Consider the following 25,183-nt stretch of genomic DNA (forward strand, 5'->3'; position numbering starts at 1 on the left):
CCCGGCCGCTGGGAGAGCCTCCAGCAGGACCGTCCCTACCGATGCCCTGATTTCTGGCTCTGGGCCTCCAGAGGCAGGAAGGGGAGAGTCTCCGCCGGCTGAGTCTGCCCAGGCTGGGGGCTTCCTTGCCAACTCCAGGGAGCTCGCACTGACCCAGGCTGGCCGCCCCAGCCTGCCCATCTGTGCACGCCCCCCCCCCAGCACAGGTGTGTGCCTTGGGGCAGGTGAGCTGCCCCACCCAGCAGAGCTGCATGCCTTGGGACAGGTGACCTGCCCTCCGCCCCAGCAAAGCTATGTGCCTTGGGACAGGTAACCTGCACCCTGCCCGGGCAAAGCTATGTGCCTTGGGACAGGTGACCTGCCCCCCACCCCAGCATAGGCGTGTGCATTAGGACAGGTGACCTGCTCAGCAGCCAGTAGCAGGTCACACCTAGCTGCAAGGGAGGCTAACGAACGTAACACCTAGCATCTAGAAGCTTCTAACAGAAGACCTTATTGGTCTATAAGGAGGGAAGGAAGGGGGGACAGCTGGCAGTCTGCGGCATGGCGGCTAGAACCAAGTCTCAGGGGCCCACCCAACACACATCTGCCCGCACCCTCACTGCGAGTCGCTAGGCACCAACGAGCACCGCATACAGGCCTGCTCTGGGTGGCGGGGAGGCACCATGGGAGGGTCTATGGGACCAGGGGCCAGCCATGTCCATGTGGCCGCTGAGGAAGAAGAGAGAAGGTTTATAAACGGAGGCAGAAGAAGGCAGGAGCCGGAGTCCAGGAGGTCTTTGAGTGTATTCATGGAAACACGCATGTGTCTGAGAGGCTGGTACCTGGTGGAAGGTTAGCACCCAGGGGGAGGCTGGCACCTGGGGGGGGTGACATCCCGCTGGAGGTGAGTATTCAGGCGGGAGGGGGCCCAGGCATAGGCTCTCCCTGAGTCTGCTGATGGATGTGGCCTTGCCCTGGGGCCGGCAGGACGGAGCTCGAGGGCTGAGGACTGGTTCAGCCCCGGCGATTACCTCACACTGACGGGATTTGGAAGGTGAGGGACAGTAAGCATCAGGGTGATGAGACCAGGAGAGAGTTTTTTTAAGGCTTTTTGGTTTTTTTCTTTTTTCAAGATTTTATTTATTTACTTGACAGAGACAGCGAGAGAGGGAACAGACGCAGGGGCAGTGGGGGAGGGAGCAGCGGGCTCCCCGCGGAGCAGAGCCTGATGTAGGCTCCACCCCAGGACCCTGGGATCATGACCTGAGCGGAAGGCAGAAGCTTAACGACTGAACCCCCCAAGGCGTCCCCTTTTTTAAAGATTTGATCTTTTAAGTAATCACTACCCCCAACACGGGGCTCGCACTCACAACCCTGAGATCAGAGTGACGTGTTCTACCCACAGGGTGCCGAGAAGAGACATTCCCGAGAGAGGGACACTGAGGGAGGCAGGACGGCTGGGCTGGGGCTTGGGGGCTGCCGGCCAACACGCGAGGGGTTCGTGCCTTCGTCCCAGGGTGCGCCGGGCTGAGCCGGGGGCACAGCGAGCTGTGGCGGGAGGATCGCGATTCCTGCTGTGGCCCGTCACCCTCCGTGGCCCCGTGGCCTGTGCCAGCCGCCACAGGCCTGAATGTCCCACGGCACATGACGGGAGGTCCCGGCGCCGCCTCGCAGCCCCCGTTCCTCTCTGCGCCGCGCCTGGTTCTCCCCCCCCACCCCCCCCACCCCCGTGGCTCGCGCTGCTGCCCCTCCCCCCCTTCGGCTCTTACCGGCGCCTTCTCCTGCCTGAGGGCGGGGCTTCGGCCGTTTGTTTCCAGGTAGCTCAACTGTGACGCTTCTGGGGTCCAGGGTAGCCCGTGGGGTCACGGCCTTGTTTCCTACCGAGCGAACGCGGAGCCCCAGGCCCCGGGGAGGTCGGGCAGCCGGGCCGCGTTGTGGCCTCTCTACCTGCCGAGCGTCACCTTCAGAGCCGACCCCCGCTGGGACGCCTGAGGCGCTCGGTCGGTGAAGCGTCTGCCTTCCGCTCAGGTCATGATCTCGGGGTCCTGGGATGGCTCCCTGCTCGCTGGGGAGTCTGCTTCTCCCTCTCCCTCTGCGAGCTCTCTTTCAAATAAACAAAATCTTTTTAAAATAAATAAATAAAGATGCCCCCATGCATTCTGCTCATCCCCAGGGCACTCTATCCAACACCTTGTGCAGTGGCTTGTGTCAGGGTCCCTCAGGGTCCCTCCCTGGCCACCCTTGAGCCTTTAGATGGCCCAATGCTGCAGCTCGCTCATCTATCGGGGACTCCTCCGGCGAGCAGGGCGGGAAGCTGGTGCCCGCCTCCCAGGAGTCCATGGATATGCAAAGGCTCCATCAAGAAGCAAATGGCCGGAGGCTTCAACAAATACCAACAGATCACCCCCCCCACCCCCAACCAGGGTACAAAAGAGGTGCCTAAAGGCCCAGGAGAGCGCCATCGGGATCTGCAGGGGCTCCAGGCCCTGGCACTGTGGTGGGCACGTGCCCAGAGGATGCATCACAAGGCGGCAGCCTAGATCTGCCCCACAGTCCATGTGCTGCCGGGACTGTACCCACTGACTGGGCTCCCGTGTCATCTGGGCCAAAGGGAAGGTGACAGCAAACGCTTGGAGGCACGGGATCCCCTGTGCTGGGGTGGACCTGACTGAGAGCACAGGAGACCCATGTCCGGGCACCAGAATCCAGGCTCAAAGGGAAACACTTCTCTTGGGGCCTCCGGCCACACGGGGGTCCTGGGGACTGCCTGGCTGAGCGCAGGATGCTTGGGTCTTCCTCCTTGTTCCTGGGCTGACCCCCGGAGCCCGTCACATCCCCTGGTTCGTACTGCATTGGTTGTGGGTGGCAGAGGCGACCGCGAGGTGGCACTGCTAACTCGTCCATCACCTCCCAAGGAGCCTGAGGCTGGGGTCCGCCCGCACCGCATCCCGGGTCCGCAGTGGTCCACGGGGGTCATCGAGGAGACGGGCACCAGGCAGAGTCACCCCAGGCCAACAACCCTCTGAGTCACCCAAGGCTGAAAAGAAGTTGGGGAGATAAGAGGGTATACTTGGTGGCGGCGGGGGATCCCTACGCCGAGGATATGGCAGTGTCGGCTTCGGGCGGCGACCCCACAGGCGCCCCCGGCAGCACAGGTTCCCTGGGGCTTCCTTGCCGAGGGCAGGCGGGTTTCAGTGCTCTCCTCTTTGCGTCAGGTGCCAGTGCCCAAGCCGATCGCACTCCCTGATTGGTGCCGAGTTGGTTGCGGATGTTGGAGACCGCGGTGGCCGCGAGGTGGCGGCCCCGACTCGCACATGTGGGTATCCCGGCCGAGGCTGGGGTCCGCCCGCAATACGACCCGGGTCCGCGCAGGCCTGATTCCGCAGTGGTCCATGAGGGTCATCGGGGAGATGGGGGGCTTGTCTGAGCCCCCCAGGCAGGAGGTCAGGGCACACCCGCAGCCCCTCAGACACAGGTCTGCTGGAAGCCATCAGCGCCGTAGACTGGGACTCACGTCACATCTCCCAGGCTTGCCGCCAAACCTGGAACTGCGCACACCTACACCCCCACAGACAGCCCCCAGACTCGGCTTTTTAATGGAGCCGGCATCTGCCACCGAGGGAACAGCAGAGCCCCGCAGACGCCAGGCCCCCAGGCACTAACATCTCCATTCAGTTCGGGCGTTCAGATGCTAATGACCCGGCGGGGCGTTGCCTCCAGGTCCTGCTGTGGATGGTCCTGCCGCGGGAGGTCCGGCCGGTCTCCCGAGCACCTTGACACAGCCACCGATGTGGGGTGTAGGAGACACCCCAGCATCCTAGGGGATCATTAAAAAGTGGGATCCTACGTGGCAAGCATGCTCTGTGGCCAAGGGTCCAGGTCCCCACATCGAGCTGTGGGGTCGTGGCGGGGTGTGGAGCCGCGTGTCCCGACTGGAGCACGCTGTTTGCCCTCGAGCCCCCGCGCTGTAAGAGTGGACTCCCCACCACACCCTAAGATCCTGGTGCCCCCTTTCGAGAGAGCAGATCCTTGGGAATCTAGGGGCCCCGTGTCCTGGGGTGACAGGAAGCCCAAATGCTAGAGCGAACCCGACCGCACAAGACCTGAGGCAGCGTGGGGTCCTGGGGCCTGAGTGTGGGGGGGTTGTGGGTCTCTCCTGATGGGGGTGCCGCCCCGAAGCGGGGTGCTCTCTGGGTGGTCAGTTGGGGGTGTTGGAGACCGCGATGGCCGCGAGGTGGCGGCACCGACTCGCACATCACAGCCCCGAGAGAGGCTGGGGTCCGCCTGCGCAGCGGCCCGGGTCCGCTCAGGCCTGATACCGCAGCCGCAGCGGTCCCCGAGGGTCATCACGAAGACGGGGCGCTCCACCGAGCCACTCCACCCAAGTCGCCCCCTCCCGCGTGGTTGAATTTGGGAGACTAGAGGGAATACTCGGGGGTGGTGAGGGACCCCCGTGCCGAGGTACCGTGGTGTCGGAAGGAAGGTTCGGAAGGAAGAACCTTCCCACAGGTCCCAGGCGCAGAGTCCCCGGTGCTGCCTTGCGAGCACAGGAGGATTTTGGGGACTCTCGCTGTGCCTTGAGCCCAGCCCCGGATCCCACCGTGCGTCCCCAAATGGCGCCCAGTCGGTCGTGCTGTGCCCCCGCAGTGGCCGCGAGGTGGCAGTGCGGACCGCCCGAAGGCTGCCGAGGCTGGGGTCTGCGGACGGCGAACCGTGGCGGTCCGCACCACCCTGACTTAGGAGTTTGCCGATAGCAAAGTCTGGGTTTTTTGCACAGGAAATCTGGGGGTTCACCGTGAGAAAGCCTGGGGTGTCAGGGGTGGTGGGTGGCACGCGGCACTCTGCGGTGGTATCCAAGGAGCAGAAAGTCTGCCCGCGGACCTCGGGGGACTCCAGCTCCCCTGTCTACATGGACTCTGCCCACAGTGCCAAAACCCTGGACTTGGTGGGCAAACCCTGGGGACCGCGCGGGTTTTTTCTGGGGGGCCTGGGGGGACCTGACACTCCCCAGAAAGGCCGAGGTTGTTCCCCCAGGGACGGACTGGCCAAGGGTAGGGCTTGGGTATCTTGGCGCTCTCGTGTCTTTGTTCAGTTCCCGAGCCGGCAGTGCCCCAGGGGGGCGGCTGTACGGGACGCTTGTCACCAGACGGTGCCTGTGAGCCCTGGAACCTGGTGGGTGCGCCTTGTGCGAGTGACGGGAAGACAGAGGTCAGGGGACCTGGAGCACCCCACCCGGCAGGACTCCTGTTCTGTGGCAGCCACTCTCCCCCCAACACAACCACTGTCCAGCGGAGGGTGTTCGAGCGGAGATCCCCACACACCCTGACCCACCGACACCCCAGGGAGCTTCCCGGGGCCCAAACTGAGCCCTCATTCTCCACCCTCACCCCCTGTGACTGCTCCCCGTGGACTCCCGGGGCCCTAGGGGGAGTGTGGGGTCTCAGCCATGGTGGGGGGCAGAGGGGGGTTCCGAGTCCTGCGCAAGCCCCGGAGCCAGCGTCCAGACCCCCACGGGGAGCAGAGTGCGTTGGCTGCAGGGAGGCTGGATGGGAGGGGTGTGCATGGGCCGCCCTGAGGGGACCCGGCTGCTCTGACTTGAGGGGAGGGGAACGTTTGGGGACAATGCCAGGCCCTGTCTACGGGGTGCCAGTGCAGGGGTGTGTAGAATGCCGTCTTTGGAGAATTCTGGGATGGGTGAGGAACGTGCGCTGGACCGGTCTGGGGCGGAGGTGGACCTTGCGGTGGCCCCGAACACGGTCCCCACTCTGATTGGCTGGCAGGGCAGGGGCGGGAATTCGGGGCGGGGCCACCCCAGTTAGAAAAAGCCCGGGCTAGGGCCGGAGAGCAGGGTGTGGGAGGGGGTGGTGGGTGGGGTGCCATGGGGGGTTTTGGGGGAAACTGGGGAAGCGGGGGTGCCGAGGGGTAACCAGGGAAGCGTGGGGTACCGGGGGCAACCAGGGGAAGATGGGGAAAGGGTGTAGGGGAGCTTGAGTGGGCCAAGGATCACCTTGGAAATCTGGAGTCTGGCAGGAGTGGCCGAGGGTTGAGGGACCGGCTTGGGCAGGGCTGGTGGGCACCTGGTGGGAGTGTGGCGTGGGGTCCCAGGTGTCTTGGGGTCTGGGTGACATCGGCATGGCATGCGGTGGGCCCAAGCTGGGTGCGTAGAGGGAAGAGGGGGGAGCCAGACATTCATCCCGGTCAGTTTTGGTTTTAGGTTGTGGCGGCTGGTGGACGAGGGGAGCTGGCGAGGGGTTCGCCCGGGACCTGGGGCGGTTGGGCTGTAGCTGGTAGCCGTGGGTAAGTGAGGACAGCGGTCTGTCGGCCAGGCGAGTCCCCTCCCCTCCCTGGGCCTTGCTTTGCTGGCCTTCTGCAAGCAGGAGGTGGCAGGGAGCAAGGAGCGGCGAGGAGACGCGGCTGGCCTCTGGCGGACTGGCAGGACGAAGGGGGCAGTCGGGACAGGTGACATCGTCTCAGGGGGAGCTGAGACTGTGCAGGCTGGGGGGCTGTGCGCCCTTCCCAGGTAGAGCGAGCATTTCAAGAGCGCAGGCGGGCGAGGAGGCTGGGCTGCCAGCAAGGGAGGGACAGGTCGCCGAGGGGGTCCAGCTTGCAGGGGCCCAGGCCCCGGGCGGACAGGATGAGGCGGGGATTCAGGACACAGCAGGGTCCCCAGCCGTCGCTGCATCTCACCCACTGAAATTCACTTAGGAGAAGGTGTAGGAGCGGCTCCAGCACGGGCCTCCCAAGACCCATGTCGGAGCCTCGAGGGCAGGAGAGCGGGAAGGAAGGGGCAGTGCGCGGGGAGACCCGCAGAGGGACGTCACCCGGAGGGGGCGGCGGCTGCCGGTTTGGGCTCCAAGGACATTTGTGCAGCAAGGAGGCTGCCGCGGGCCCGGCCTGCAGACGACCGTTCCCCCGTGGCACTGCGACCCAGGGCTGAGCGGGGAGGTGACCCTTCATGCCCTCCCCGCACAGCCCCTGGGTCTGGCAGGACAGACAGACAGCATCCAGGGGAGTCAAGGTCACTGGCGAGGCCGGACTAGGTGAGAAGGTTGGGGCGGAGTGAGTGTGAGCTCTGGGGGGGGGTCGGGGCGCAGGCAGGGGAAGAGTGGGAAGCTGGCGGCGAGCCGGGGGCGGCACTGGCCTCCAGAGCCCGAGGCCAAGGCGGGCCTCGCGGGCAACGACGGAGCAGGGATCGGTGCCTCCCGGTCAGACTGGAGACGCGGGTGAGTGCCCAGCCCACGGGCGTACTGGACATCCCCTGCCCCAGCTCTCTGGGCCCACTCACGGCCTTGTTCTCCTGCCCACAGCCAGGTCTCCAGGACGGGTGACGTGCCCTCCAGCCACCGAAGGCCGGCGGAGGCTGCGCTCGGAAGGACATGATATGGTCTGGTGTGACGGTGAGGATGGACGTGATGCCGTCCGGCCTTCCTGGTAAGCGTGGGGGTGAGACACGGCCCCTCCGGGCCAGCCGACCCGCACAGCGTCCCTCACGAGCGCTCTTTCTCCCACAGAACATTCTAGGCTGGCCCGCGGGTGTCAGAACACCTATAGGTCTCACTCCTTGGCCTTCCCGGAGGAGTCCACACACTGCTGCTCTCTGGACCTCTAGAACCCTCACATCGACAAGGTGAGGAGGGGCCGGGCGTCTGCGGGGAGCGGGCCCGGGCGCAGGGTCTGGGCTCTGACTCTCTCCTGCCCCGCAGAAATGGTGCTACCCAGCTCACGCCTGGGCCTTGGAACCGGGACTTCTTCAAGTCCTTCTAGCTCTGACTCAAGAACATGCTGCATTCTGGAACCACTTCACGACCCGACTCAGGAATCGGCTCCGGAAGGTGAGCGCGGGCCCCTGTTCCAGAAGCTTCCCCGGCCGCCCTGCGCGGCCCCCACACAGTTGCTTGTCGCTCGGTCTCTGCAGGTGAAGCTCCAGGAGCGAGAGCGGCCTGACAGCACCACCGTCGGCACGAGCCCCGCGGCGACCGTCACCCCCCGCCTGACAGCGTCATCCCCGTGGCCACCCTGCCGTGGCCGGGCCACCACCAGCCGCCACGCCCCAGCGCCCCTCACCCTCTTTCTCTTCTATCTTTCCTCTGGTCTCTCATTTCCTTTCTTTGCTTTCCTTTGTGCCCGGGACACGCAAAGCCGCCATGACTCTGTTTCCCCGTCCCTTCCGTACTCAATTTGCACTAAGTCGTTTGCACTGGTTTGGAGTCATGGAACCGGCCTCGAGTCCCCGAGCGAGTGTGCAAGCCAACTGCTGAGTGTGCTGGCCTCTGCGGCCCGCCCCGCGCCCGGCGCCCTCCTGCCACCCACCTCGGGGGGCTGCCTGGGTGCAGCCGTGTGTGGGAGGCCCCAACCCCCCCTCGCCTGGTCTGCAAGCCCCTGGCACGGAGCGCCCTCCTGCAGCTCCGCGGTAGAGCCCCTCGCCGGTGCCCCTCCCCACCAGGGCTTCACCAGAAGCCTTGGCCTCATCAATAAATACAGTTACAGCAATTTGTCTCAGGGACTCTGGAATCCGAGCTGTTTGCCTGGGGGTGGGGGGCGCCTTGGGCTGGGGGAGGTGGGCACGGGGGGGTCGGGGTGCGCACATGGTGGGGCACATGAAGAGGCACACGGGGAACAAGAATGGGAGGGGCGGAAGGTGGGGAAGGTGGGGAGGGGCACGGGACAGAGCGGGAGTCACAGGGATGAGAGGGAGGCGCGCAGTGGGCGGGGACAGGGGAGTGGGCGGGGACAGGGGAGTGGGCGGGGACAGGGGAGTGGGCGGGGACAGGGAGTGGGCGGGGACACGGGGAGTGCACACGGCCGAGAAGCCCTTGCGGCCTATGGCCGAGGAGGATATCGTGGGGGGGCAGGGCAGGGGAGGGGCCTGTGGGATGGGGTGACAGAGGGAGGGAGCCATGGGGTGAGGCCCAGGGAGGGGTCGCGGGGCCGGGGCCGGGGGCCCCTGCAGGGAAGGGAGGGGCTGGGGGTGGCCCAGGGAGTTCTCAGCAATGGGAGAGAAGCCAGACAACACCACGGCTCCCTCAGCTCGGTCCTGCCCCTCTAACTGGCTTAGGGACGACACCCCTGGGCCTCCCTGCGCCCCGGACCCCAGACCCCTGGTCTAGGGGATACCTTTGCAGAATCACCGAGGGGAGTGGGCTTGCCATGTGCGAGGGCCTGCAGCCCAGGCCAGGAGGGCTGGAGGCTGCTGTCTGGAGGGGCGGGCAGGACTGAAGCCCCAGAGAAGGGCAGCGGGGGAGGGGACACGGCCTGCTGGGGTATGGCCTCGGCTTGCAAGTGAAGCCCCGGGAGCTTGGGGTTGGAGTCCCTTTCCGGGATAGCAGCCAGTCAGGGACCCCAAGCTCATAGCCCTGTGGCTCTGGGCCTGTAGATGCTGGGAGCGTGTGGGAGCAGCTTGTGGAAATGAAACTGGGGTCCACGGCCCCTTCCCCAGCCAGCTGACGAAGACCAGATGGCAAAGGCCCGAGAACCCCGCCTCCATGAGGAGATCTTCCCTGGGCCCCCTGAATTTTTGCCCATGGCGCCGCCCCCACACGCTCCCCTCCAGCCTCTCCACTGTCCCATGTCTGGGACCCCCACTCCTCCCACCAGACCCATCTTGGGGACCAAGAGCAGGGCTCCCCGGCCTTCTGGTACGCCACATTAGGCGGGTGGAGGCTAGGGAGCAAGGCGGCAGGCGGGGCCTTGCGCAGGGCCCTCCGGTCTCCCCAGCCCCTCCACCAGCCCCCGAGGCACCCCGGGGCTGTGGGCAGTGCTCAGGGACATGCGGCTGCGGTGGTCTCCAGGCCCCCTGGCCCGAGAGATGAAGAAACCCGTCTCTTAGGTGTCCAGTGCGGTCTGTAAACGGCTATTAGTATAAACAGCCCTTTCTGCTGGAGCTCTGTGCACCCGGGCCAGCTTCCGGGGTGGTGGGGAGCAGTGGTGTGACCAGCAGCAGTGGCCCCAGGGTTGGGAGAAGGCAGGGGGAGGCTCTGGGGAAATATGGGAATTGTGGGGGGCCATCCCTTGAGCCCCCAAAGGCGGTGGGGCCAAGGCCTGGGTACTGTGGTCTTCTGTCACCTGGCGGTGAGTCACAGCCACACTTGCACCCTGACCTGGGCCCCCAGGGCTGGGAACCCAGTGCATCTGGTCTGGAATGCAGGAGGGTGAGGTCGCCCCTTTCCACACCCACCTGGGGGAGAAGGCCGGGGGCCCCTACTGCCTGGGCCTGCCTCTGTCCCCTCTGGGCTGCCCACGTCCGTGCCCCTTGACCCCTCTGAATGCACAGAGGGGCCCACCCGGGGCCTGGCCCCCACCCACTTGCTCTGCTCTGGAGCAGGCTCTGGGGCCACGTGCAGGGAGGGCCCTGGGGCCAGGGAGTGCAGGGGAGGTGGGGGGTGGCCTGTCCTCTGTCCGCGTGGGCTGGACCTAAGCTGCTGGGGCAAGAGCCACAGGCCAAGGCTCTGCAAACAGGCCTCGAGCCCCCACCTCGCCTGGGGACTGGGAAAATGGTGGGGGGGCGCGGGGCGCCCCCGTGCTGACAGAGCCCCTCCACGGAGCAGGGACAGCCAGGTTGGAATGTGTTTACCTTTAGCCCAACCCGATTTCCTGCTTTTTAGAGAAGGGGCTCTGGCCTCAGACAGGCTCCCGGCCCCGCCACCCAGAGGCGTTTTCAGAATGCCCGCGCTGAGTTAAGTGTCTCCAGCAAACAGGGGCTTGGATTTCAGTTCCCCCCTCCCCTGCACGGCTGCCGCAGGGGTGGGGGCTGCAGCCAAGATGTGGGGGAGGGGAGAGGAGGGGGTCTGCAGAAGCCCAGCCCTCGGCTGGGCCTTCCACCCCACCCCCCAGAGGCCCCACGGGAAACTGGGGGAGGAGGTCTTCAACCTGGACCCTTCCCCAGCAGAGCAAACCCTCCAGCTTGGGGGAGTAAGACTCCACTGGCTGCGGGTCCCTGCAGACACCCCCCCATGCCCATGTCCACAGGCGTGTCTCTGTGTCCACACATCCCTCGTGGTGCCCCTGGGGCTGTGAGTGAGGTGCTCAAGGCACGCACGGGGGCCCTGTCCTCTTTGGGGCACTCTGTGGGGTCTGTGAGCTTTTGTGTGGCCCAGCCCCATGTGGGGGCCAGTGTCCCTGGAGGGGGGACATCTGAGCCCTGCTGTGTGTGTGTCCTGTGCCTTTGTGAGGCTTGTGTCTCCGCACGGATTTAATGACCCAAGAGCCCACTTTCGGGCAGGGATTACGGACAGCTGGGGGGGTGGAGTGGAGTCGAGACACTTGTCATGCCGCTGAATGGGGGCAGAAAACATTCCAACAATACAAAGGAAATGAACTCTTGAACAGGCCTAACGTGACATTTGGGGTCTCGCTACAATATACCCTGGGAAGTCTGAAAAAAACACCACGGGGCTGGGCCCAGCAGAGTGGCTCCCTCACCCCGCCCCAGGCTCCAGGGAAGACGAATGGCTTCCCTATTCCCAGAGCAGAGGGGCCCTGGCTGGAGGCCCCGCGTGGCCCTCACCAATGAGGGGTCCAGGAGGCTCAGACGCTGCCTGTGGCGGGGCCTGATGGGACCCACGTCCTTCCACAGCCCTCCCGTGTTTGGGGTCTGTGTGTGCACGTACCCGAGAAGCCCCAGAGGGCCAAGGGCCCCAGCAGAGATGGTGTGACGGGCAGGAGGGGGGTGGAAAGTTCTGGAAGGAGTGTGGCCAGCTTGGCCTTCCCTGAGGTTGTGGCCTCCACCCGAGGCCGCCCCCACCTCTCCACCTCTCCCTCGCCGACTTCTTCCCTCCCTTCTCTGCGCCTCTCCCCAGCCTGCACCTGGTGACATGACTGGCCCTTTTCCAGGGATGAGGGGACCCCGCGGGGGCCCCTTCCTGGAAGCCCACCTGCAGGCCGGCTTGCTGGGAAGGGGCCCCTCCTCGGCGGCCCCCACCACCCTGAGCCACTTCCTGGAAGCGGCAGCCGCGGCTATTCCGCTCCTTGTCAGCACTGGGCCCGCAGAAGGCAGACAGTGAGGGCCTTGTCCTCCGGGAGCCCGTGCTCCATCACCGAACACCTGGCCGGACACAGGCGGGCCGCCGGGTCCTCGGGGGGCGGCGCGGGCCTGGGGCTGGACTCGTAAACAGACACGGGCGCCAAGCGCAGGGGGGCCCCGTCCCTGCTTCTGCCCGGAGCGCGCACACGCTAGCACGTGCCAAGGCTCCGAGGATGCCTGTCCGGCAGGGCTGCGGGCCCAGAGCTGAGAAGGGGTCGGGGGCTTTGTGCAGACCCCCAGGGGCCCCACACGATGCAGAAACCCAGCTGCTGGGCTGGGAGGCTGGGCGGCCCCCAGCTGGTTGGCGGGGGGTGTGCAGGGTGGCGGCAGAGGCCTAACAAAGCATTTACCTTGAGCCTCATCGGAAGATAAGCCCCCAGGTGTTTGGGGGTGGGGGTGACCGGTGGGCAGCAGTGTTGGGAGCCTGTGGGTCTGGTCTGCAGCCCAGAGGGCCGGGAGCAGGAAGGGAAGGACTCCGTGGTCAGGGACCAGGGACGGGAGGGATGGCCTGGGGCAGAGCGCTGCCTGCCTGCCCTGACGCGGGGCACGGAGCTGCCTCGCCCAGTCCAGGCCCCAGGCGAGGCATGCACTGGGGGGGGGGGGGGGGGGGGGTGTCAGGCAGGGCTTCAGGGCAGGGCTGGGGACACACATGCTCCCCCGGTTGGCCCCCCAGCCCCCCATCTGGACTTGGGGAATCACGATCAACCGGGACCGTGGAGGACGGAGGCCTGGCTCGGGGGCGTGGGAGGGCAGGGCAGAGGACTGTGGGGGTCCCATGTGGGGGGTGCGGAGCACAGCCGAGGCCCAGGGCCTCCTCCCACCCCCACCCTCCCCTCCTGGCCCTGCCTTTCCCGTGCAGGCAGTGGGTTGGGTACGACGTGCAGGAGACGGGCCTGGGGGGGAGCGGGGGCCCCTTGGGTTTATTCAGGTGGTTTTCAGATCACACCCCGTGCGTGGCGGGGCCCACGGCAGCAGGAGCAGCACACACAGAGCCCCCGACGGGCTCCCCATTGGTCGGCAGTGACATCAGCCCTGTGTCAACAGCGCCCTTCGGGGTTTATGGAGCAGGACGGACCTGCTCGGCCTCCGCCCCGCGCCCCACCCCCAGCCCACACACTAGCCCACTGTTCTGGGGTCTGGGGGTGGCGGCCTTGCCACGGCGCCCCAGCACAGCCTGCTCCTCCGCACCCTCCAAGCCCCCCATGTCCCTAGCAGAAAGCACGGAGGGCCACGAGCCCGGCCTTCAGCTCTTAGTCCTTCCGGCAGGAGGCCCGTGGCTTGGCCATGGTCGGGGGGGGGGGCGCCCTGCATGGCCTCTGGGGTGTATCTCAGGTTGAGTGATGTGGAGGGGGCACCAGTGGGTCCCTCTGAACATGGGCCAGCCCCCCAAGACCTCAGAAAAGCCAGAGGGGCTCCCCTTCCTGCCTCCAAGCTCTGGCTGACCGTCATCCTGGGACCGCAGGCCACTGGTCAGGGCACGGGGGACTGGAAGGGCCACCGTGGTGACTGCGGCCCGCCCAGCCTGATGGCCCCGGGAACAGAGACATTCTCGCCACATCTCCCAGGGCTCCTCCCTTGTTGGCCAGCCCCCTACAGCCAGACCCCCACCCGCCCTCGTCTCCAAGAGGGCAGAGGGGGGCCAGGACAAGGCCAGGGCAGGGAGCCATCCCATACCCTTGCCCCCCAGGGAAGCACTGCCCGTGATGGGGACCCAGGAGGGGCCCCTCTCCACAGATGGACTCCCATGTCCAGCAGGCCACAGAGAGCCTGGTGAGGCCAGGAGCCTGGAGGCCCGGGGCTGGGGGACAGGCAGGACTTCGGGGTGGATAACATGGGCTCCCACGCCTGCGACAGGACCCACGGGGGGCTCCTCGCCACACCCCTGCTGCCAAACCGCCACGTTGCCTGTGGTGGGGGGGCTCTGGTTTTAAGTCACTGTCCCCCTAAAGTCACAACCCCTTTCCAAGGATTCCTGGGGCCCGGATGGGACGAGTTGGCTTCGAACAGCCGAGGAGGCCGGGCAGGAGGGTCCGGGTCCGGGGGCGACGCCAGAGGGGCCCTGGGAGACCTTGGGTCCTGTGCGCTGGTGGGTGCGGAGGGCGGGAGGAGCGGGAGCAGAGGGGAGGGAGGAGGGTCCGCGGCGCTTTGGCCTGGTTTTCCTTGCTGGCTTCCTGCTCACTGAGCTCTGTCACTGAGGAAGGGGGGTGACCAAGGAGGGTCCCTTTCGGTTGTCACCGCGCTGCCCTTGGTTGCCTGTGTCCTTCCCCCTCCCACAGCCCTCGGGGGGCTGACCCCTTGCCCAGCCCCTGTTCCCCAGCCCCTAGCTGTCTCTTCAGCCAATCAGCAGGCCCCCAGGGGTGGTCCCACTCGTCAGAGCCGCCGCCGCCAGATCTTCAGTTCCCATCGCCCCCCGTCTGAGGGTGAATGACCTCACCCTGGGACGTGGGGCAGAGGGCATGTGTGCCAAGAGTGGCCCCCAAGGGACACGTGGCTGTTTGCAGTTCGGGAGGCGGCAGAGATAAAGCTGCTGTTTTCCCAGTGGGCACAGAGCCAGGGGGGGCCGAGGGGCAGCCCAGGGTCAAGGTCAGGCCCGCTGCCTCAGGCTCCCCTTCCGGGCTGTTGTCCGCCCCCCATCCCCCTCGGCATAGCGTTCCGGGAGGAAGGGAGGGGGTTGGTGGCAAGCCAGGCCCCTGTCCTCGGCAGCCACGCAGGGCCTGTGTGGTGGGCGAACCACAGCACGCCCCCCGGAGTGTCCCAGAGTGTGAGCCTCCCGCATGTAGGACCCCATCATGAGACAACCTTATTCAAGCCAAATTTCATGGGTCCCGTGATTTGGGTGGGCACGGCCCCTGCCAAAGGGGCTGCCGGCCGAAGACAGTTCACGGGTGTCAGTGACAGGCAGAAGGAGGAGGCGGCCAGGGGAGGGAGTCAGGGACAGCAGGGTTAGGGCTTGCGTTATATGCATGTCACGGGCAAGTGCCTGTGGGGGAAGGGGGGCTGTGGGGGCTGGGCGGGAAGGGGAGGCCATCTGGACAGGATCCGGAGGAAATAGAACTTCAGGCGTCCCACGCCTGCCCACCCTGCCCACGGCGGGGGCGGCCCAAGGGGCCCCCAGACTTCCTGCTCCAAGATGGGTGCTGGGCACAGCTGAGCCTCTGGGTACCACGTTCAGGCCTGGCGGGGTCTTCCCCGGGCTCGGATAGGAACAGGCAGGCTGGAGGACCGCAGGCCGCCCAGCGCAGAGCGATCCCACCGTCAGGACGGGCCCCAGGCCCCCCAGCTCCCCCGCCACCCTCCACGTAGCTGTCCCCCGAGAACGTGCTCCAGACACACACTCTTTCTGGCTCGGGCCCTGGGCCGGCTCCAGGCTTCTCCCGGCCTTCTGTGCGCGCCCTTGGTCCTTCTGCACATAACGGCCTGCGGTTCCCACCTCCTGGGCCCCCCACCACGCCGAGGTGCTCTGCTTTCCGGCCTGGCGCTCTTGCTGGGCACATAAGGAGGCACACAGGCATGTCCGCGTCTGTTCTGACTTTTTCCAAAGACCCAGGTTGTTTCCCGGAGCCTCCTCGGGACCCCGCCTGTGCTCACAGGGCGTGTGGGAGAGGGTGCCCCACAGATCCGGCCAGCCGGCCCTCTGTGGGCTCTGCCCTGCTCGTGAGAAGGCAGCCCATCCATCACGGCCAACAGCAAATGGCCCGTCACTTCCAAGGTGGCAGCGAGGTCTCCACGGGTGGCCAGGCTTCCCAGGACTCTGGGGGCAGCCGTGCGTCTCGAGAGGACTTGTGAGCCCTCCTCCCCCCGGGGTCAAGCCACAGGGAGCGGTGGGGAGGGCCGGCTTCCCGAGAACCCTGCGTGCAGAGAAAACAGAGGGGGTTGAAGGCAAGGCAGGCCTCCAGGGGCTGCACTGAACCTCCTGGACAGAGTGATTCCCCCGGAAAGGCCTTCTAGCCGAGCCTCGGCCGGGGGCCCAGCTCCTGGGAGACAGGGGCTCCCCAACCTGCTGGCCAGGGTGGTGCTTGTGGCCACCTTGTCATCATTTCCTTCTGCTCCTCTGGCCTCGCCCCTGCCGCCACCCCCCACAGCCCCCGCGTCTGTTTTACTGTTCAAGGAACAGAGCAGACAGACCGCAGGGGAGAGACCCTCCGGCTGGCACGCATCCTTCCAGACTGGGGGTGCCCCAGCATATGCTGCCAGGTGGCCCTGGGCGTGAAGGGGTGTGAGCGGGGGTGGGGGCGCTCTGGACCCCAGCCGCCAGGAGGGCAGTGTGTTGGGACCTCGGGGTCCCTTCCGCGCAAGGGGGACTCAGAGAGACACATGTTTAATAGAAGTGACATCCTGGGGATGCCCTCGGCTGACCGTTTGCTCAGGGGCTCTGGGCCCCTCACCCACACGGGCCCTTGCTCCTCAAGACGGCCCACAAAGGGGGCTGCTCGGACACCCGCGCTCCGCAGCCGAGGGTCCTGAGGGAAGGGAGGGGAGGGGTGTCCCAGGCTACTGCAGCTCCTAAGGGACCCCCGGGGCCCCGGTCCAGGACACCGGCTCAGACCCCACACAGTCACTGTGCTTTGCCACCCTCTGTGTGTGCTTGTGTGTTGTGTGTTGGTGACTCGAGCCGCCCCCCCCCCCCGCCCCGAGCCCGAACAGCCCACCCTCCACCGGGGGGCCGGGTACCAGCAGGAAGACAGCTCTAGAGAGTAAGGGTTAGGCTGTGGGGCAGGCACAAAGAAGCAGGAGGAACTTTCTGGAAGGTGAAACTTCCCCAGCTGAACCTACAGAGGAGGGCCGTCCGGATCTAATCCTACCTCCCACTGCCCACCCCCAGCCCTGGCGGTGTGGGCAGGACAGAGAGGGGCCTCGTGTGTGGGCTCTGGGATACACCCCCCGCCTCGGGCAAAGTCCCAGGACACTGACCTCCAAGCTCAAACAAGGCTGGTGGGGCTGGGCCCCCCTGGGGGCCTGGGGGTCAGGGTCAGCACACACCAAGTGGGGAAAAGGGCACTGTGCCTGTCCCTGGGGGGAGCAGGTGGCCTCTCACCAGCCTTACCGACTTTCAGTCAAGTCCCCCGTGCCCTGTCCAGCCTGAGGGTCACCTTGGTTGGGGGTCGGGGTCTCCTCCTGCTGCCAGCTCCCCCCAGCACAAGCCTGACTTTACAGGACGGTGGTGTGGGTTCTGTGTGGGGACGGGGGTGGCTGGTCCCATCAACACACACCCAGGAAGGGCCTTTCTCTCTAGGGGTGGCCCAGCCCCTGAGGGTCTTTCAGGGACAGGATGAGCGGGGGACGCTTGTGTAAGCCTGTATCCCTTCCTTCTCGGCCAGGTGGGACACAGGCTCTCCGACTGCCATCCCCTGTGCAGGGGCAGGGGTCCCGTGAGCGTCTCATGGGTGAGCAGCGGACGAGCTTCCCCACCTCCACATGGCCCGGGGGGCTACAGAATCCCTCCTGCCCGCGGCCCCGGGGTTCGAGTCCAGCAGCAGGGGTGCTGCACAGCCCCCAAGCCAGCCGGGGCCAGGGGAGGAGAAGGGGTGACCTTATCCCTGGTTCTAGATGCTTCTCAGGGCCCTGTGGGAGCTCGAAGACTCAGGTCCTGCAGCTGCCTGTGCGCGGGGGTCCATGTGCGGTGGGAGGGCCCTCCCTCCCTCTGCATCCACGCCCGACAGTGGCCACGGGAGGAGCCGGCCCAGGGGGCCCCTGGGAAGGGTGCTGCTGGGCTTTGTTGCAAGAAGAGAAAGGGCCATCTTGCCTCGGCAGAGCCTGCAGGGTCTGTCAGGGCCTGAGGCTGCCCGAGCCCCTAGAATGCCCCAGAGCTTTCCAGTCCCAGGGACCCCAGCCCGGGCCAGGGAGCGTGGGGCCCCCCAGTCCACTCACTGCAAAGCAAAGAGCACAGGAGGGGAGAAGAGGCCTTGGACCCCGGAGCCCCAGGCGGATAGGAACAGTACCCGGGAGAGGTCAGGCCGGGAACCCCTAGACACCCCCAGACATGGGGGATGAGACCCAGCGGGGCCTGGTACAGCTGGGGACAGGGTCACCCGCGGGAGGAAGGTCGCCTCTCAGGCCCGCGAGCCGGCCGGGCTGCCGTTTTCCCGGCGTGCGGTGGCTATGGGGCTGCCCAGCCTCCAGAGACCCAGGCCCTGTGGCCGCGGTGTGTCCCACTCAGGGAGGTCAGAGGCCACTCTGGCTCGAAGCCCCCTGGCCACCTGGGCCCCAGGCACTGCCTGCCCACTGCTCCCTGGGGATCCAGGGCAAACAGAAAAGCGCCGGCGACAGTGTTTATTTTCAAATGACATTTTTTAAGAAAAACAGCCTCCCCCAATGCTTGACCCTGATCCGGAATGTGGAGCCGCAAACAGCTGTCCCCTCTCCCCAGACCCCGCTCAGCTCCCTGGTTGTGGGTAAGGGGCCGGGGGGACCCTGAGGGACACTGGCACTATGTGGTCGGGTGCACGTCCTGGATCTGGGCTCTGTTCCTGGTTTCGCTGTGCCCCCAGCGGGACACCGACACCCCCCCGCAACCAGGCCCAGCAGGGATGGCTTGTCTTGGCCAGCTGGACTGGTCACCCCAGCCTCGGAGTTCTTGGACATTTGCTCCCGTGGGCCTCTCACACGTGAGCCCCGTGCTTCCACCCCCACTGTGCCCCCATCCTGAGTCCACCTTGGCCTGCGGCCTGCCGCAGCCTTCTCTGACCTCCGCCTTCTCTGAGCCCCCACCTCCAGGAAGCCCTCCAGGGAGCTCAGCCGGGTCTGCCCCAGGGGGCAGCTGCCCGCAGGGGGGGTCCAGGCCTTCTTGCCCACAGGCAGAGGCTGGATCTGTAGGTCCCACTGGAGAGTCCCCGGGGGAGCGCCCATGCTTCCCAGAGCCTGTCCCCTGCCTCATGCCTGTGGTCCTTGCTCCTCTCTGCGGGACCCCCACCCACAGCCTGGGGGCGAGTCAGCAGGCCATCTGGGTGGCAGGGAGTCAGGGGTGTGAGCTGAGGCTACCCCTGACTTGGCTACTTCCCCGTCCGGACCCTGGGGTGTCTCTGCGCTTCCTGGAGGAGGTCCTCACTCGCCCATTGCCAGGAAAGGTGCAGGGACAAGCACCCGGGACTTCTCCCTGGCCTGTTGGCCCTCGGGCTACCCATGCACCTGGTGCCAGAGGGCCTCCCTCGGAGGGGACAGGTCCGGGGTCCCTGACAGGCCCTGGAGAGGGGAGGAGGCGCCAGGGCTTTGCCCCAGAAACCCCGGGGCTTCCTGTTTCGCAGGCCACAAAGCACTAAAGGCCGCAGGTCCTGGGACATCAAAGGCCCTGGAAGCTCATTGGATTGAATTAAGTGTAAATGAAGCAGAGGCATGTGGCTTGCATTCCCCACAATTACGCCTGCTCTGGGGGGGGCTCCTAGGCCCAGGATGGGCTGGAAGGGAGCTGGCCCCTGCCTGGGTCCCTGGCCTGGCCCCAGGGAACAGCGAGTAGCCCAGGCTGGGGCATAAAGTCGCCCCTCCAGGTGGACCCTGCTTTGGTCCCACCCCAAAGAGAGCAGACAGCCGGGCCCAGTGCCCTCGGGGTCCTGGACGGGCTCTGGACCCTTGCCTGTGTCCAAGAGCGGCGGCCAGGCTGAAGGGTACTGGTACCCCAGATTCACCTACAGTGGAGCCCCAGGAAAGCCTTCCAGGCCCTCAGCCCCTACAGGGTGCTCTGAGGTGGGGATGTGGGTGGGGGACCCTGCTGCCCACCCCCACCCCCCAGCCTGGAGGTGCCAGAGCCTCTCGGAGCGGGGAGGCCGGGTGGCCAGGGGGTGGCCACAGTCCACGGGCCCCTCGGCGGCTGCTCCAGGAGGGAGGGAAGCATGGTGTGGGGGAGTGGGTCTGGGGCCCCGGGTGGGGGAGGAGAGTGAGGAGCCCCGAAGTCAGTGACCCTGGGGCTTATCTTCTTGGGTCTCTGCACACAGCGTCTCATCTGCAGAGTCGGCTGAGCAAGCGCCAGGAGCCAAGGGTCGGGGAGATTCGGTGGGCGGCCCCCGCACGGTCCCCTGTCTTCCCACGTTGGCCAAGGCCTGTTTTCCCGGTCAAAAATCCAGCTCACTCCCCGCCCTCTTCGGGGCCTGATGTTCCAGGGGGCCCAGGGGTCCCAGCACCGCGTACACACCCCCCGGCACCCCCGGCCGGCTGAGGACCACTCCCTGCTCCCCACTCCGGGATAGCTCTCCTCACACGTTCCCTGCATCCTGGGGACACCTCTGTCCCCTTGGATCGGAGCCCCCCTGTGTGGGCAGCGGGTTTTCTGCGATGCGTCAGCTCGGTCCTGGCGGGGACAGCTGTAATCGTGTCATCCCTTCACAGCTCAGTGGGCCAGGCGTGACTCGGTTTACCTCAGGTCACCAAAGCCCCCCGCTTGGTCCACTTGGGGGCGGAGGAGGTGTGGGGATGGGGAGGGGGCTGGGCTGGAGGCAGAGCAGAGAGGCACAGGGCAGGCAGGGGTGGGAGGCAGGGGCGGGTTGGGGGTGGGGGAGGCGTCCTGAGCCCCCCTCGGCCCCTCCGAGCAGCTGCTTGGCTTATCCGGGCCCATTCCGCCTGGTGTGAACGTCCACCATAATCAATCATGGAGGGCTTAGCCCGGGGGGCCGGGGCAGACCTGTCAGCCGGCTCCAAGCGGCAGGGACAGCTGCTCTTCCAGAGGGTTCCCAGGGCCCAGACCCACCAGACAGCAGTCTCGGCCCCCTCCTCTGAGGGGCGCCCCCACGGAGGGCCCACACTGCAGGGACAGAGGGCTCAGGCCCTGGCGTGGAGGGCGACGCAGAAGCAGGGGGCGCTGCAGGAGGCCCCGGGCTCCAGCCTCTGCCCCTGCCCACCCCAGCGGCTCAGGACGACCTGGACCCCAGTCTCTCTGCCGCAGCTGATGCGGGCGAGGGCACAGGGCGGGCCGGAGGCTGGCGCGCAGCGGCCTGGGGTCGAAGGTCTTCGCCTCGTTGGGGAAGGCAGGAAGGGCTGACGGACGGGGACAGCTGCAGGCCGCTCCCCGCCGGACAGGGCGCCTCATCCATCACAGCCCACCCAGGCCCCAGGGCCATCCTGCGATTCCCCTAATCCCCGGCCCGGCTTCTTCCCAACACTCAGGGCTCGCGCGCATTTTCCGAATTCCCGGGCGCTGCTCCTTCCTCCTCAAATTCCTCGCCCCTCGCCCCGTCCCGCCATGGGAAAAGGCCTCCACTGCCCCAACACATGCTCTTCGTCGGGCCGCTCGGGGGAGGAGCAGCTGGCCGGCCGGCAGCTGTGAGGTTGGGGGGTGCCGAGGAGGACAGCCCAGATTAGGGGGCGTCATGGGAAAGCTCTAAGGGAATGCTGCCCAGAGCCCCTCCTGCTGGCAGCCCCGTTCCGCTCCCTCTGCGGAGAGGGGCAGATGGGGCCTCTAGCGGGGACCAGTGCATCCCGCTGGCCGTGGGCTCTGCCAGGAATGTCCATCTGCCTGGGCTGGGTACCTGGCTCTGAGTGCGGGTACCAGCCGGTCCAGTCCCGACACCTGCTCCCCTGGACGTAGGATGGGCCCGGCTGACCCCGGCGTACTGGCCAGTGGGCTCCACAGAGAGGGCCTAGGATGTGCCCAGGGAGGGAAGGGCTTCCCACAGGGGCTTCCTCTGGAAGGGGCCGGAGCATGGGCCTGATGGCAGGAGAGGGGTGAGGCAGCCCTAGCCGGGGTCGGGGGCCACAGGGCAGGCCCCAGCGGGAGCTGGGACCCCTGGGTTCACCTTGACATGTCCAGGAGGCCCAGAGGACAGACTGTCCCCAAACACAGCTGGAAGACTGACAGGAGTAGCCAGTGTGCCCACAGGGTGATGGGCCATGCAGACGGAGGCCAGGTCCCTGCTGCTCCCTCGGGCTCTCTCTGCCTGCTGGGGAGCTTGGAGGGACAGCAGACCATCCCCCCTGGGCTCCTCTCAAACATGCCTGGGGCTTCCCAGGTCTCGGTCCGTCCAGAATGGGCCACACAGCCCTTTGGCTCAGGATGGTGGCCCAGGTGCACTCAGCTTGGAGGGCACAGTCAGTCGGCCCGCGCTGGGGCTTGAGCTGGTACTCCCCAGAGCTGGTGGGCCTGGCCTCACCTGGTGCCAACCCCTCCTTCTCCGGCTCCCCTGGGCGTCCTGCAGCAGACGGCTCTCCTCCTCTTTTCATGATAAAAATCAGAGTTCTTGCCCTTATCGGCTGGCACGGAGCCCCAAAGCGCTGTGGCTCCAGCTGTTCATCTGAGTTGACGGACACCAGCCATGGCCCCCTTCCTGGGCATGATGGTCCTAAGCGTGCCTCCCGCCATCGACAAGCCCTCCCCATGCCGTGTGCTCAAGGGTCTTCTCCCTCTGCGCTTGTGAAATGGACAGTCCCCAAACTCACCCTCGCTCCTTCTGCGGGCTGTGCACTCCCCAGGCCGTCAGGCCCGCCCGTGATTTTCCCGGAGGATGCGCTCCCCGTGCCCCCGGGAGACAGGCGGAGGCGCTCGGAGCGCCCAGGCCACATGCCTCACGTGTCCCCCCAGCAGCCACAGCCCGGGGCCCCGGGGCGCCGCTCTGCGTGGCCCAGGAGTGGGCACCGGAGGTCACAGGTGCTGGGATGGTGCAGGGAGTGGAGGCAGTTTCCTGCTGGGGCCGGGGCCCGGGCCGAGAGGGCAGGCGCTGAGGTCCTGAAGACTGGCCCGTGGAGGATGCCTGCCTGCCCAGGGTGTCCGCTGGGGACGCTGCCTGGTGGGCCGGAACGGATGGTGGGACTCTGTGACCACACGTGCTCCTGAGCTGGCCCTCCCTGGGCCACCTCGCACAGCTTCTGTTTCTTTGTGGTCAAGGACACACGACAGCGTCGGCTGCCCTCAGCATCCGTAAGGGGCCAGTGCTGCGGCACCAAGCACGTTCCCCTCACTTCCCGCCTCTCCAGGGGCCTTCATCTCCCAGAGCAGAAGCTCCTGGGGTGCGCCTGTCCTCCTTGGCCCTGACCCCAGCGGGCAGACGGACAGGGAGGCAGCTCCAGGTCACAGAGGAGCCGCCCGAGACACAGAGAGGCCAGACGTTCTCCCCGAGGTCTCACAGCAAATATGTGGCAGAAGGACCCCCCCCCGGGTGGACAGAGGGGGGATGTGGCACAGAGCCCCAAGTCCCCGAGACAGGCGACGGAGCCTGCCCTCCGGACGGACGAGGCTCCAGCCCGCCGCCTACCTGCCGGCCGGAGGCTTCCCTGGGCAGCCCTGACAGCAAAGGGGTTCACATCCCCGCCTCTGGTTGTCATTAGCCGCTCCTGGGTGGGAGGGGGCCCCACAGCCAGTGAGGGTTGGGGCTAGTGCAGGGCACCTGGGCCTCATTAGCCTCCAGTGCTGGGGACCGCCTGCCCCCACCCCGTCCAGCACGTTTGCCCTTCGCCAGAGCAGAGCGGAGCCGGGCTCTCCCCTCAGAGCCCAGGGACCGTTTGTGGAAGGCTTAGCCCAGCGGCAGAATAGCCTGGAAGAATGGGGGTGGGGGCCAGATCCCGGTCCTTTCCCAACTCCGTGGGGCCTCTGTCTTTCACTATGGTGGCCTGGGTTATGTGGTCAAGGCCACCACCGCTGCCCCATCGCTGACAGGTAGGAAAGTCTGGAACATCTTTCCCACCAGCCCCATCCTGGGACGGACCTCCTGGCCCTCCCCCAAACCCCCCACCTCCAGGAAGCGTCCAGCACACCATGGGGCCGGGGGGACCCTGGAGAAGTCGACCGTGGCCTGGCATCTCCATGGAGTCTGGGATCCCAGCTCTGTCTCCACAGGAGCCCCAAGGTCCCCAAGGACCCCCTCAAGGTGCCTTCGAGGGAACACCTTCAGCTTACAGGGACCAAAGGGGCCCGTGTAGGAAGGGGTCGCCATCTGGGGTTGGGCCCCTGGCTTAAGCTGGAGTGAGGCTTGAGGTTCCGACCCCACCTGGAGCAGAGGCCTGGAGGGAAGAGGCTGAGGGCTGGGGATGGGGGCACCCAGCAGGGCGGGACCCCAGGGCTGGGGATGGGGGCACCCAGCAGGGCGGGACCCCAGGGCTGGGGATGGGGGGCACACAGCAGGGCAGGACCCCAGGCCCTCGGCCGGCTGGAGCGCCCATGGTGAAGGTTGCACGCACATCCCCTTCTGGTCGTCTGGGCGCTTGGGAAGGATCCCGTGGCCCTCCTGGCTGACCACAGGAATGTGCAAGATGGCTGCTGGGGAGAGGCAGGGGTGGGGCGGGGCGGGGCGGGCCTCTGAGTGGCTGACCTGAGTGATGGGAGCACATCCCGACCTCGGCGTCAGAACCTCCGTGATTTTACCCACTGAGCAAATATACACTAAATGAGGCACAAATGAGCTCGGCCAAAGGAACGGCCGATTCTGTCCTTTCTTCTTAATCCCCTTGGCTTAGGGTTTCCCCAGCCTGGACAGCCTGTCCGAGGGGAAGGCTGCCCAAGGGCACACGGGCATCCGTCCGGGGACATTCAGGCAGTGACCAATCCCTGGCCGCCCTGGAGTGCACCCTGTGCTGTGGGCCTTTTCCCAGCCGGCTGGCGTGGGAGCAGCCACTGCGGGGCCTTGAGTCTTGGTGAGACGGTGGAGGGTGGACCAGGACGGAGACCAGCGCGGCCGTGTCTGTGCGGGACGGAGGAGCGTGGGCCAGGACGGAAGACATCTCTGCTGTCCCCTCGGCCAAGCCGCAAAAGCAGCCCTCTCCCCCAAACTCCCAGCACCAACCAACCCGGAGACCACCCTGGGCCGGAGCCCAGCACGGCCACCACCGCGTCTTGGCCGTCCAGCTCAGGACAGGTCAGTCCCTACACATCTAGGCTGGAACTAGTCCTTGAAGGGCCTCAAGGTCCAGCGGGGCATCGGAGGACCAGTGAGGGCCCCTCTGCGTGCTCGGAGAAGATCATTAGAGCTGGCCGGGGCACCCATCCTAGAGGAAGGCCATGCCTCCCTTCAGCAACCATCACCCGAGGAGAGTCCCGGATTCCGGCTCTGGGCCGCACGGTACCAGACCCCACCTGCAGACGCTGTCCTGGCAGGCTCGGGAGCCCCCGGCGTCCTGCCGCGGCCCGGAGTGGAGCTTGCCTCCCACCGCACGCAGGAAATGTCTTCAATCCCACTAACTTTGACCTCTTTCCTCCCAGCCTGGTTTCCCAGGAGATGGAGAGCAGAACCCGGCCCCTCCTGGAGGCTCCTTGAGTCCCAGAAGGGCACC

General features: G+C 66.5%; 1 protein-coding gene across 1 annotated transcript in view; it reads left to right on the forward strand.

Moving 5' to 3' along the window:
• The window catches only part of LOC116599986, a 40,364-nt gene extending 30,556 nt beyond the window's left edge, over positions 1 to 9,808 (forward strand). The window contains exons 2-8 of the mRNA XM_032359920.1: positions 970 to 1,036; positions 3,198 to 3,302; positions 7,077 to 7,205; positions 7,290 to 7,293; positions 7,686 to 7,814; positions 7,898 to 8,559; positions 9,697 to 9,808. Of these exons, the coding sequence (XP_032215811.1) occupies positions 970 to 1,036; positions 3,198 to 3,302; positions 7,077 to 7,205; positions 7,290 to 7,293; positions 7,686 to 7,814; positions 7,898 to 8,559; positions 9,697 to 9,808 (1,208 nt within the window). The remainder of the gene's footprint in view (positions 1 to 969; positions 1,037 to 3,197; positions 3,303 to 7,076; positions 7,206 to 7,289; positions 7,294 to 7,685; positions 7,815 to 7,897; positions 8,560 to 9,696) is intronic.
• Positions 9,809 to 25,183: the final 15,375 nt, after the last annotated feature.

Source organism: Mustela erminea, chromosome 9 (assembly GCF_009829155.1).
Source record: "Mustela erminea isolate mMusErm1 chromosome 9, mMusErm1.Pri, whole genome shotgun sequence".
Lineage (NCBI taxonomy): Eukaryota > Metazoa > Chordata > Mammalia > Carnivora > Mustelidae > Mustela > Mustela erminea.